This window comes from Malaclemys terrapin, chromosome 7 (assembly GCF_027887155.1).
Source record: "Malaclemys terrapin pileata isolate rMalTer1 chromosome 7, rMalTer1.hap1, whole genome shotgun sequence".
NCBI classification, from domain to species: Eukaryota; Metazoa; Chordata; order Testudines; family Emydidae; genus Malaclemys; species Malaclemys terrapin.
This window is the reverse complement of record NC_071511.1, coordinates 107,293,493-107,307,075: the sequence shown is the minus strand read 5'-3', so window position 1 is coordinate 107,307,075 and position 13,583 is coordinate 107,293,493. Positions and strand designations below refer to the sequence as shown.

The 13,583-nt window shown below is 39.5% G+C and overlaps 1 protein-coding gene across 4 annotated transcripts in view; it reads right to left on the bottom strand.

The window, feature by feature from the left end:
- The window catches only part of FAM53B (family with sequence similarity 53 member B), a 139,202-nt gene that overhangs the window by 96,289 nt on the left and 29,330 nt on the right, over positions 1 to 13,583 (bottom strand). For all 4 annotated transcript variants that reach the window (XM_054035059.1, XM_054035060.1, XM_054035061.1 and 1 more), the window contains exons 2-3: positions 11,462 to 11,707; positions 8,014 to 8,065 (exon numbers count right to left, since the gene is read on the bottom strand). In XM_054035059.1, the coding sequence (XP_053891034.1) occupies positions 8,014 to 8,065; positions 11,462 to 11,548 (139 nt within the window). In that variant the 5' untranslated portion in view covers positions 11,549 to 11,707. The remainder of the gene's footprint in view (positions 1 to 8,013; positions 8,066 to 11,461; positions 11,708 to 13,583) is intronic.

Here is a 13,583-nt window from a genome sequence, read left to right as displayed (position 1 = left end):
GCTAACTGAAATTCCAATTTATATCCTTTGGCTTTCTGAGTAACTTACTGTGCCTGCAAACCAGTTATTTAGATGGTCAAGAAACCTAAACTGCAGGAGTTAAAAATTGTGGGAACAAAATTGCAGTCTGAGGGTAGGATAGGGCTTAATTGGCACATAGGCTTTATGCTGGCCCTCTAAATACTATTCATTTCACCCTTAGTCAATTAATATTTCAGGGACAAATTCACTGATGGCATAAGAGTGGGCCAATAATAAATTTGGCCTATAGGGTCAAGGAGCCTTAGTTAATCAGCTCACAATTACAATTGTTCCACTATTCTGTAATGCTATCCGCTGTTAAAAGACAAAAGGTGGTCTCTGCAATGCACTTCCAGTGCCTCCACTGCAAATTCAAGAGGTCCTTCCCTCCATTATACGTCATGAAAGGGAAAGTTTTGTGACATATTGTGACTAGATGAACCAATTTGATTTTTTCTTTCCCTGCAGAGATTTCCTACTTGATATTTAAAGGTGAGCTCTACAGTGTTTTGAAACTGCAAAAAAATTCAAATGAGTCAGGGCCTGATTTTTACACCTGACCTCCCCTTTGTGCCCAGAAATATAACTGTAGGTTCAATTAGTTGCAGATGCAAATGATGGCAGATGGATGTGCCCCCAGTTACACATTTCACTGTCATTATCAGTGCCTGCATTTAGTTAAATTTGCGAAACTGTGCCCACAATAATTTGCAGGCACAAAATGAGAAGCCAGGTTTAGATTCCTTTAAAACTGCAGTGTTCTCCGGAGATTCGCATCACAATTAGGGAAGCTATGGAAATTTCGTACAGCATGAGGATGTATGAGCTTTTCAGCAGAGTCCCCTTCATGGGCAGTAGGTCAGGAGAACTTGTTAGTGTGGTTCTATTACATGACTGCAGTAAATCTCCAGAAATCCACAGGTTACAAGAGCTGAACCCTGACTGAGCAATCCTAGGGAAATTCCTTCCCTCATGAATCCCACATACTCCTCATCCCCTTCCTATAAGTTTTTCTATGGAATGGCATGTCATGGCCCAATATTATAAGGGGAGTTGACAGTGACTCCTATATTTAGATTGCCTCACACCTTTCATTAAGAAGGATTCTCTTGACCTTTTCTTTCTCACACCTGCATTGTTGGCAGCAATCTTTTGTTAGTTGGCAGAGGAAATACACTTGGGCTACAGAAATGCCATTTCTCTGAAAAATTCTGAAATTCTGTTCAGCTTTTGCTGAGATAGAATCTGTTTAAAAACTGCCATTTCCCATCTCTCTCTTGCAGGTCTCATGAAAATTTTGGTAGCCTGCCAAAATAATAACAAAACATGCATATTCTAAAGCCAGGTTCTCACCTCTTCTAAAGCAGCTGACACTCTACTGGGAATGCCTTCAGCAAGCAGATGGTGGTGAGAACCAGGATGGACCCCGCGCACAGTGGCAGTGGCCCAGGCCCCTTTTCCCAACTCCCATTGGAGGCCCCACATGGGCTGGAGCTCCAGAACCTCTCAACCAGAGGGGAAAAAAGAGAAAGAAAGCACTGCTCTGGACTTTGCTCCTCTCAATAACCCCTTAAAGCCAGCAAATGGATACAGCAGTCCATCTCCTCCTCTGCGGGCACTTCATTGGGCAGGAACTCACTCAACTCCCATGAGGGTCAGGGAGGAGGAGAGAGACTTTTTTTAAACATCTAAAATATGAAATTGTATTATCACAGTAGCCAAATTTAAGCTGGCCAGTTTAAAAGGGTTTAATCCACATTACAGACTAACTAGGGTCACACAAAATTTCATATGAAATAACTGACCTGATTCTGAATTACTGTAGCGCATACACACACACACACACACACACACACAAAGTAAAAAGCACAGGAAACTTTGCCATTTTTTCCACCTCTACAGCTTCAAAATGGCCACATGCTTTTTAAATTAGTGTAACTAAAAATGTGTTCCTCAGATGACACAGTGTAAATTTTAACAACCAAGTTATAAACCACAGAAAATAAGGGTTTACAATTAAAATGCTGACACAACTTTAACTATAGTGACACAAATGTGCTGCTATAATATTTTTACAGTTCCTTTTTATACATAATGGATGATCCTTCTGCTCATGTTTCCTTTATGTTCTTTTCCTGTGAAATAATTTACATTAATCAATAATTTATTACAGCAACTCGTAAAGTAATTATGGGTTTCAATCAATTTTTTTTTAAATTGGCATATGAATTCTGTTTGGATCCCAATTTAACAACACATATTTACAAACACTTCTTTTTGTGCATGTCTTGTTTGTGATAAGTTTGTATTTAATTCACTTTCTCACATATTCTTTTACTTAAATTTTAGTCTCTTCTGCATTCTGTGCACAGGGGAAAAGGCAGTCTGTATTTTCCATTGTCCCCTGTTTATGTGCAAGAGATGGCTTCTAAATGTGGAACAAATTTAATGGTTGTAATTAGTTGATGGCAATGACATAGAACCACACCAGTACTCCTGCTTTCCTGTTTCACAAACAAGGTTAAAATATGATGCATGCAGCTATGCTTCAGTGGGAAATGAAAATGCTAGTCCCAAAATCTCTCTCTTCAGAACAAACATGACAAACCAAGTCTGTGATCTGCACACCATTCGGGCCAACTGTCTTTATTTAAGAGGGAAAGTCCCTACTTTTTCAGCAAAAAAATTCTTTAATTCTTTAATATGTCCCTCTATACAGCTCTCCCAATCTTGGTGGAGTTAAATGTCTCCCTATTCTTCTACCCAGCTGTGCTTTTTTCTAGTTTTCAGATGCTAGTAGATACACTGCACACATGCATACACGCACACACAAATACACGTCCGAGCAAATTTGAACAAAGCTCTCATGGTTAGGCTGGCTTGAAAAGCAAAGCCTAGGCAATGCATATAGAGTTGGAGCTGTTTTCTGAGCAATATTTCCTGTTACAAGTACACAGCAATTAGTCATTTAGATGGAACCTTCCACAGACAAGCTGTTTTCAAAGGAAATTGCAGCTCAGAAATAGGAGGTGTGGATTAGAAGGGAAAATGATGCCTTATTGTGGGAAACAGAGCTGCAAAACAGTCTTGTTCCAATAAAAAGGCAACATTTCCAAACTAGCAGTCTTAAAATTACTATAGCCCTTACCACAAGGATTGTCCTCGCCCTTGCCATCTCATATAAGATTAATATGATGATGATGATATCTGAAGTTACAGGCTCGAGTTTTGCTTTGGTTTATTTTTTTATTTCATTATCAGTTTTTCTTTTGACGTCTTGGCTTTCCTCATTGTAGAGCTCAGAACCAGTTCCATGTAGCCATGTTACTAACACCACCACTGGGCATGCTTGCTTCTTAAAGTAATCCCACTGACATCAGTTCCATTCACTTTGAGTAGAATCATGCTCATAGATTTTAAAGAAACTTTGCTCCAGTCCCACTTCTAGTGTCAGAGGCTGAATGCACGAAATTCAGAATTTTCTTCGCCGCCATATTTTATTGTGGACTCATTTCTGACAAAGTACTAAATTGAAATGAATTCTGGGTAAATTCTCCAGGAACAGGGCAGGCTGCTTTTTTAAAGTGCATTTTATAAAGAATTAATATACGATTCAATAATCCTTATTGAACATGATGAATCAAAACAAGGAGTTGCATAAACTTACCAAAAATAAGCACATTATTTTTACCTGGGGGTTGTACTTTTGCACCTCCCATTGTCATTTAGTTTCCTCATGCAAAATCCTTCTCCTTTCAGTAACTGCATAACGCAACCACCACATATAAACTTTCTTTAGAAACTATGAGCCTGATTTTATGCTGAGCAAAGAGTTCTTTAGTTATGAAATGTTACTTAGTTATTATTTTTGTCTGCCTATTTCTGTTTCTCTGTCCTGTCTCTTTAGAGCTTAAGCCCTTTGTAAGATGTCTTTACTTTGTGTATACAGTGCCTACCACAATGAGGCCCTGATACAGAACTTGGTGCTATCATAATAAAAATAAAAGGCTGACTGGATTTGGCTAATGCTCTGATGTTTCCTATTCAGCCATCCATCACAATGGTATCTGATACTGGACATTCAGATACTGGATGTTCCTTCAATATCTGGTTGGGAAGAATTAGTTGATGATGTTACTATATTGTTAAACTCTTTAAAAGATTTTACCATCCCAACCCCCTCAGATACAGAAAATCTGTATCAAGAGGCAATAACCAAACTTTCTAATAAAATGGCTTCTATCTCTGGCACAACTTCCATTACATTTCCATGCCTTTTGACTGTGGGCATGTAATGCTGGCTGTGTGGGAGGGAAATGGAAAAATTCTGTTTCATAATAGGAAATGTCTTGTATTCCCTGATGTTTCAAGGACAACTCAAGCAGGTGCAAGAAATTATTCATTCTCAGGGCTGAATTTATAGGTGTAGGTTTTTCAACTTTGGTCCTTTTTCTAGCAAAGCAAAGCTATAAAGATCAGAACCAATCTTTTTAGTAGTAGTAGTAGTATTACACTGGGAGAGCATTTCTTGTTTATCTCAAAATAAAAAACAGGATGATTCTTTAGGTCATTTGGAAAATGGTTTTGATGTTAGATTTTCTGACTTATCGAATCTTTAATAAAGCTTAATGTTTCTTATAGATTCTCATAATGTTTAGTGCTGTATAAATATCTAAATTATATAGAAGATTTACAATCTCTAATTCATTCTCTTCTCCCCCCTCCCCCCCCGGGTAGTTTTCAGTACCTTTTCCTCCTTCACAAAACATTTGTATGATGTATTGATATGACAATTGCAAAGCTTTTGTGTGAGTTTTCATATTGATTCATTTGTTATAATCATCTAAAATAATTTATTTCCAAAAGAAAGAGGGTCCATGAATGAATGACAAGATCTTCCAGTTGGGTAGCACTTTTCAGTCTGCAGAATCTTAAAGGGTTTTGCAAACTATATATATATATATATATATATATTATACCACTCCATCCACCAGTGAATTGCAGTCAACCTTCTGAGGCGTAACATGGCAGCTGTTTAACAGTGCCCAGCAACACTAGCCATCAGTTAGGGCAAGGAAATGAAGCAGAATACCATATCCTGTTGAAACTGCTGGTCAGTTTACACAGGCCAAATGTAATTACCCAAATCAGAATTTCACTAGGACTAACAGCAGCCTTACTTGTGTGAAAAGTACTATGGTGCATCTAATGGCCATAAACTGTTCCAGTTATAGCATAGTCTCTAACCTCCTACTGATGGGAAATATTTCTGATAAAGTGATGTTGGGAAATCTTAGTCCCTTTATGTTTGGATTAAGACACTGGTATGCAATATGGGAATGGGAATGGGAATGCTATTCTTTTTTACAGTCTCCATCTGGCAGCTGACGTAGTTGTGTCCATTATGTTTTTATTAGGTTTATTCACAGCCTTTAATGCCACTATACATGAAGTTAGGTTGGGCTTCATTCTTTCCTCTTCAGAATAGTAATAAGTATTTTACTCTCCATCCTCAAGGACTTTCACATGCAGCATCCTGCAGGATTCTGACTTGTCACCCAGCGTGTTTAGTGTGTATGTACAGATGCCAAGGGAGACCATGAGATGCTTTGGCTTGCAATGCCATCAGTAGGAACATGACACTCCTCTCTACATCTAATTTTCAGCAACCCTGAATGCTGTGGCTCCCATCCAAAAACTGACTTGCTGATCTTGAGTTCTGAAGAAATTGCAGATGAGGTATAGACAAATGAAAAAAAAGGACATGCTCTTCTCCACCACTTCATTCCTTGACACTTTTCAGTTCCCTGTGGTCAACCTCATGGCCTCTTCCTTGAAGCCAAGAGGTTGGCATGGATTTCCTTCTCAAAATGCCAGTTTGATCCACAGATTGGCCAGCAATATCTCCCTCTCCATTCACTGCCTCCAGTGGAATCCAAAAGGATCATTTTTTTAAAACACCCTGACTGAAAGGACAAGAAATCCAGCCAAGTTCTCTCCAATCCCCAGAGGTTTTACATGGGACTGTAATTCTTGGCCTCCTGCTGGCCCTACTGCCAATCCAAACTTCAGTGTATTTATTTCTCTCTCTGCTTTTCACAAGCAGGAACCTGGCCAGCTGATCTGAAATAATCAACCAATTTCAAATTCAATGCCACTATAATCACTGAACGGACTTAAAACATAGAACAAGTTTCAACACTGAATTGGTTTGTGATCTTGGCACAAGTTTGAAGACATCAAGAAATGCATTGGGAAAGATGCCTAAAAACAAAATAATGCCCTCACATGCCAATGAGACTCACTCTTCTTGACTGGGCATGACAAAGACAATTACATGGTGAGCTGTGGTCAAGGAGGTAAGATTAGGTTCCCTTGGAAACAGGATAATTTGGCACACAAGGAAGACCAGCACAGTGTAGCTCAGATCCTAACGGCTTTGTAGAAAGCTATTAACAAGCTGTTTTTCAATTAGGCTTAGCCCCTTCATATTTGTTGACAGTTCTGTAAATGCCTTATCACAAGGCTAACCCAACTGATTGAGTACTCTTTGTTCCTTATTTATTCTTGACAGGCAGAATAAAGGGAACTGACTGTTTCTGTCACTACTTGACTTTGAATCTTGTGACTTTCATTTGAAAAATCAAAATATTTCATCTACCCACTTTCCACCCCCCCTCCCTTCAGATGGCTCTAGTTATCTGGAGGCTTGGGAAATGTCTCCCCTTAATGCATGTACTCAGCTCCCATTAACACCAATGAGAATTACGTCTGTTAATAGAGGGAGCAGCCTCTCTGTTTTTAAAGCACTGGCTTTCATATCAAGTAGTTTGACTCAATCGCCACTTAAAATTTTATTTGGGTTTGGAGATCTTAGCCCAGTGCCTAGCAAGTCACTCTGCACATTACAAAGCCCACTGAGCACAATACAATGCCACATCTTTCAGTCTGATTGGCTCCTCGGGATTGTCAGTCCATGCACCAAACTCCCATGGAAGTCAATGGCAGTTCTGCATAAAAAGTGACGCACTCTGGTGCAAAATTCATTAGAAGTCGTACAATACAATCCATGCTCTTGGCAGAGACAAAAAAAGGACCAAATAAGCAACTGTCCTAGCAGAGGCTTGTCCAAAAACTTTTGGCTCGGAGGTATTCTTTTTTACTGATCATATTGTTGTTTGTTTGTTTTGTTTATTTGTATTGTGGTAGCACCTAAGAGCCCCAGTCATTGACCCATGACCCCCTGGTGTTAGGTACTGAACAAAACACAGAATAAAAAAACTGTCCCTTCTCCAAAAGATTTGCAATCTATGTACTGTATGAATACTCTAAAAATAAGCAAAAGCATCAAAGTATTTAGAAAAACAAGGTAAATCACTTATTTATCAGCCACCAATGAAGCCTGGAATAAGTGGTGGGTAGTGCATGACAGCAGACACTAACTTATTTCCTACCTGTGAACTCCTTTGACCAGGCTTACAGGCACTGGATGTGACATTTAGACACAGGGGCTATGTCGCTTAGCCATTTTTTAGAGTCACGAAAGGCTTTGCATTGAATCACTGGCAACTGTCCCAGTTAAATGCACGTGGCAACAATTAGAAAAGATGGATGATTAAGTAGATTCTACTACTTGGGACAACGCTGAGCTTAATATAGCTGAAGATACAGGTTGTCCAACTAGAAATGAACACACTGCTCCCCACCTGAGTGCCATGAGGTGTAGCATACAGGAGATAAACAAATAGCTACGTGGCTTCCAAAGTAAAAGGCCCTCGGGCCTTTCTGAGTTCAGATATTGAATTTAGAGAAAAAGAGCAACAGAGCTTGTGACTTGTAGGAAACAATTCTAGGATATATTCTTACTAAGATTTCTTCCTTTCCCCCCCCTCCCAAAATGCTTTCCCTTTACACCTTGCAGTTATGAAAGGTCACTGATTAAATGACTGGAGCAGAGATTCAGTAAATATTGAAGAAATTTCTGTTACTTACCCATAATTCCACAAGAGAAGAGAGTAGGACCTTGACTCATCTTTGGAGTGTGCTGAAAACAACCAGAAAAGCTATTCACTTCTCGTAGACTTGACTAACTCATTCGAAGTTATTCTGAACTTTAGGGCCCAATTCCACCACCTTTATTCTTGCTGAGTTAGTACTCAGTGGGACTAGTTAACATGAGCAAGAGTGGCAATCCATAGGGACTTGCCCAAAGAACTCAAGTGGCCGGGCTGGGGACAGAACTGAAATTCCCTAAGACCCAGTCTTGTGCATTAACCAACCGACCACCCTCCCTCCATATTTCCTTCAGTTAATCAAACTTCGTTAAGAACTGCAAGGTGGCAGCACTGGGATCCAGTCACGCAAGCCCTTACTCCTGGGTGTGAGTATTCCACTGAAGTCAGGGACTACTCATGGCTGGACCCAGGTCCCTAAACTACCGGGGAAACTAAACAAAGAGGGGGAGTTCAGCAATAATTTTGTGCTGGGACAAACAAGAGACCATTGGACTTATTGGGATTTTGAATTTCTCAGAGGCTCACTAAATTTTCCCAATTAGATACTAAAAGACCATGTTTAACATGGATTGTGTTTGCAAAGGTGGGCTGCCACACTACAGCTCTTCTTCAAATGATTCTCACAGCACTTGGTTTGTTCTTCTTATTTACACTGAAAATGGAAAAATCAATGTTATATGGGTACAAACCAATTCCAGTGACTTTGTGATGGTTTCTATTTAAACACCCTTTCCAACAATTTTTCCCTTGACTGCATAATCATCTTAAGCCTTCTCCTAAAAACTGCCATGACCAAACATCAGCTTTAAACGCAATAAATCAATATGCTCACTACAGGTGCAGAATATGTTAGCAATGCCTATCATCGTCACCATTCTTCTGCTGTCCCAAAAATATCCTTATTCTACTTCTGACATTTTCCCCCGGCACCTGCATCCTACTTTACTTAAGTAATGATAATTTTATTTAAGTACCAGCACCAAAATAAATTCGAGGGTGATCTGTTCTGCCACATTTGCATTTTATCTGGGTTTAGGCAACTGCATATGCACCTACTTCTCTCCCAATTAATATTATAAATGTTGCCCACTTACATAACAATACTGTGATCACTGCTGACAATCCATCATAAAAATAATCTAATGAAAATGATCGTAATAAATATGCACACCATATACCTTACAATATAATATAAGGTGTTAAGGAGGCAGAATGCCAATTGTGCAGATGTGAAAAAGCCATTTAAGTTGTAAGTAAAAGTTTGGCCACCTTTTTGAAGCATGCTGTCACTTCCCAGGTAAAGTAGAAACATTTATCCATTGGGACCTAATTTATTTACAGGATGGTATGAAGTAACCAGAGAACAAAGATGACAAATAGCTGTATCAAAAGTAAGGCCAAACTAGAGCAAACTTCAAAAGAGAACAAACACAAGAAAAACAGTTTTTCACAGCATACATCTGCCTAGCAAATATCAAAGAAGAGCAAGTTCTGTTCGGAGACAAAAGTTAAGGTCTAAAAATGAGGAAGAAAGAAACATTTTGAAATGACATATGTTCCTATATTAAGTGCGATTGCCATTTCATAAGATTTGAGTTTTACATCAAAACTGGGAAGTAAAACAGTGAACTAATTCATTGGGGGGGTTTTGGAGGTTTTTTTCAGTCTTTTGTTTTCTATATGTGGTTTTAGATTTTATTCAGTTTTCATTGTTTGGTTTCCACTTTTTGGATCCAAAGCCCACTGAAGTCATTATAAAGACTCCCACTGTATTCGGTAGACTTTGGATCCAGCCCCTGTGTGAACATCTGCACCAATGTAACATCCCAAGCAATTAGAAATTTATATCCAGACCCATTTTTATTATTGTATTTACATAGCACCAAAAGTGCTAACAAACAATTAATAACCCAGGGCCCTGCAGCGAGGCAATTACATTCTAACTAGTCTGCAGTATCTCAAAAGCTAACAACTCTGCCCCCAGCAAAGGAAATGGAAGGGCTGCTTTTGTTATTTTACAGTGGTCTGGTTCCATGTGGATCCATAGTGCACGGAATAATTTATACTCATCCCAAACCAGTGAATCTCCCACAGCCACCAAATCTCATTAGTAGCTTGTACATGACACTTTGTCACGTCCCTTTGCCCACCCTCTTAATCCAATGACTTTCAAGTGAACTTTAGTCAATGGTTTGCAGAATCCCCCTGGCCGGGGGAATCTTTCAGACCAGTTAAATTTCATCACGTTTTTCATATTTTTTCCTTTATTGGCTAATGACCAAAACAATATATGTTCAGACAAGGACTTTGCTCCCTCATAGAACATATTCACCTCCTCTTTGGGGGACATTTGAGTTGTATGCCTCCTGAATTGCTCTCAGAGGGGACCCTGTGCCCACAGAACGGTGAAGTTCAGCCTCTGCAACATGCTTCCTCCAACCCTACCGAAGCTCCTCCTCCTTCCATGGGGACATCAGCTGTGCAACAGACAGCTGCCCGTTGCCTTCTGCAGTCCCCCACAATCCGCATTGATCTTTGGGGGAATCTGTCAGTTAAGGGGATGGAGCTCTCTGCTTCTTCTCAGGGGGGGGCGAGAGAGAGAGGAGTATTTGTACTTGTGCATCGTTTCTGAAGCTCCCAAAGCATTTTCCAGGCAACAGCACCTTGTTCTAATTTCTTCCTAGACTGTGAATAATTCTCCTGAATGCCACTATATATAAACACGTTTGAGACTAGCATTGACTACTTGGCACTTTGAGAGCCTATTCAGATTGCTCTCTATTATCACCCCCAGGTCATTTTTGCACTCATTGCTTTCCAGGCAGTTGCCCCTAATTTGCATCTGTGCCATTTATTTCTTTTCCTTAGGTACACTCAGCCCACTGTTCCACTCTCCCCAATTCACTTGGCAATGTAATTTGGTCTTTCTGTGTGTTTGTTGCCTCTCTGATTTTTCTGTGCTGTCAGCTCATTTGATGGTGTGTGAATTTGCATTTTTCTCTAGATTCTTAACAAAACTGTTAAGTAACACAGTACTGACCCTTGCCATCCCCCCACTTAATAATGCTCCCCACTTGCTCATCTTACTATTACTGGTGACCATCTGTTCACTGTTAGTCAGGCAACTTCTAATCCAAGCTATTCATCTAGTTGGTGTTTATCCAGTTTTTTAATGTGTTTATTCTATGGCACTAGATTGAATGCTTTGCTGAGATTCACATATACTAAAACCACAGCATTCCTGTTATTTACTAAGGGCCAGATGCTCAACTTGTGTAAATGGATGTAGTTCAGCTGAAGTGTCTGGAGCTATACCAGTTTGCACCAACTGAAGATCTGGCCCTAAATTTGAAATACATATTATACAGCTACAGTGCAGTGAGCAACAGGAAGATAGTTTGTAATTAAGATTTTACATATCTTACCAGCTCAGTCCTGCATGTCACAGAGTCAGCACCTTTGTTTTCCAGCGTTTTGGTTAAGATCATCACCATGGTAATGAAATCATGCATTGGGATCCATTACAGTACAGGCAAAGGTCACTATCAGCCATGTTACAGCAAAGCTTCTTTTTTAATGCATTTTCCCAAGTGAAAAGTTCAACAGAACCAACTCCCATCTGCTTCACTCACAGGATGGGTCGACAGTAGTTTCCAACTCTTGTTAACTCCCTGCATACACAAAAGAAAGACACAAACATTTTTAAAGCATTTTCACAAACCAGAGAGCTAAGTGCAAGGTTGTAAGGGAAGGATGGGAAAAAATGTGACAACTTTCAGGTGCTGTAGTCAATGAAACAATGGGCTATGCATCGGCCTGTGAATTGTGTAAAATTACTGCAATAATTTTGTCTTGGCTCCTGGCTACTTAAGGGGTATATTTACTTAAAATTCATGTTACTTTTAAAAACTGTTTTCAAGTTACACTGCATCTCATTACCTTACTCTGTGTTTAACCACATAAGATGATAGGAAATGTCATGAGATGTAAGATGCAAATAAAATGACATGGAGTAATGTCAGTATTAAAATATGTAAATATGTTAACAGTTCTTAAAATCCTTTTGGCTCTGATATCTATACTAAACTAGAGACATGGGTATTATACCACTGATGACATGCACTGATAGGTAAAAGTCACATAATTATCCACAAAACACAGTCATTTTAGGATGCTATCAAAAATTAAATATAGTGCTCTTCCACCACACAGTCTGGTGTGTTCTACCTTCCTGTAGTTTTAGTATTTGTTCTAAAGATGAATAAGAGCTTTGAGCTCCTCAGATGAAAGGCACCATAGAAACACAAAGTATTATTAGTCAGTAGTTCCAGGGATGTTGTAGCTACTTGAGCTCTACTCTGAACAGAGCTGGCACTAGGCATAAGCAGATTAAGCAATTGCACAGGGCCCGGAGCAACTCAAGGGGCCCCTCTATTAGTATGTTTTTGGGGGGGGTGGGGGGAATATTCCTGCTTAGGACCCCCAATGGGTTAGCACCGCTTCTGACTCTGACTTAATTCTATCAAGACCAAATCCTGAAATCTTCACTCAGTTTCTAATCAATTCTTATGCCAGCAAAACACCCAGTAAATCCATAGGCCAAATTCTGAAATTTTTACTTATGGTCAGACAATGTCCCTTTGCAGAAATACATGTATGGGGCCAGGGAACACCATGTGATTCTGGACTTTCCTCTGAATTCCTTTATTAAAAAGTGGACACTAGGCGCTGTCCCCTACAAAGAAGAAATTAAGGTTCTGAAACAGGGATCCACCAACGTCCCAGGACCAATCTCACAAAGGCCTGGTGCCTCCAAATCAGTTCTGGGCATCCTGGGGCTCTGCTAGAAACTCCCAAGCTAAGGGTTTCCCAGCGCAGAGTGGCACTTTTCTGATTGCATTAACTTTCCTCTGCTGATCTCCACTGCTTACCACCCCCTCATGGATTCCTGGATCCATGCAAAACCCTTATGAAGAAGGCAATGGAGTGGTGGAGTTAGCTGACTCCTCCTTCCATGTAGGGAGAGGAAGAGCTCTCCATCCACAAATCCTGAGGGCCACAATTTGCCACTCCATTTTTACTCAGTCTTAGTTTACTTTTTACTTTAGTCTTTACTTGGGAGTTTCACTCAACTAAAAACTGAGTAAGGGCTTTAGAATTAAGGCCCCAGTGTGTATTAAAAAGAAAGAAATCAAGTAAGGCTTCCATGGTACTGAGCAGACTACCAAATATTCAATAATAGTAGCCCAATCATTTCTCAGCTTCTGGCAGTCTCTGTGGCAAATGTACTGCTATTCAAAACCAGACAGATTGCAATTCAGATCTGATTATAGAAATCAGTGTTTTTCCTAAATAATTCCCCTAATCCTCTTTTACCATTTTGCTGTATTGTGGTTAAAGCAACTGAAAAAATAATTCATATAAATGATTTGAAAAACACAAAACCCTTATCTCCCAATATGCAATTAAAAATAAATTGCTATATGAAAGAACAAAATTTGAGAATATGCTGCTAAGCATTGAAACTCATTATGAACTGATATTGAT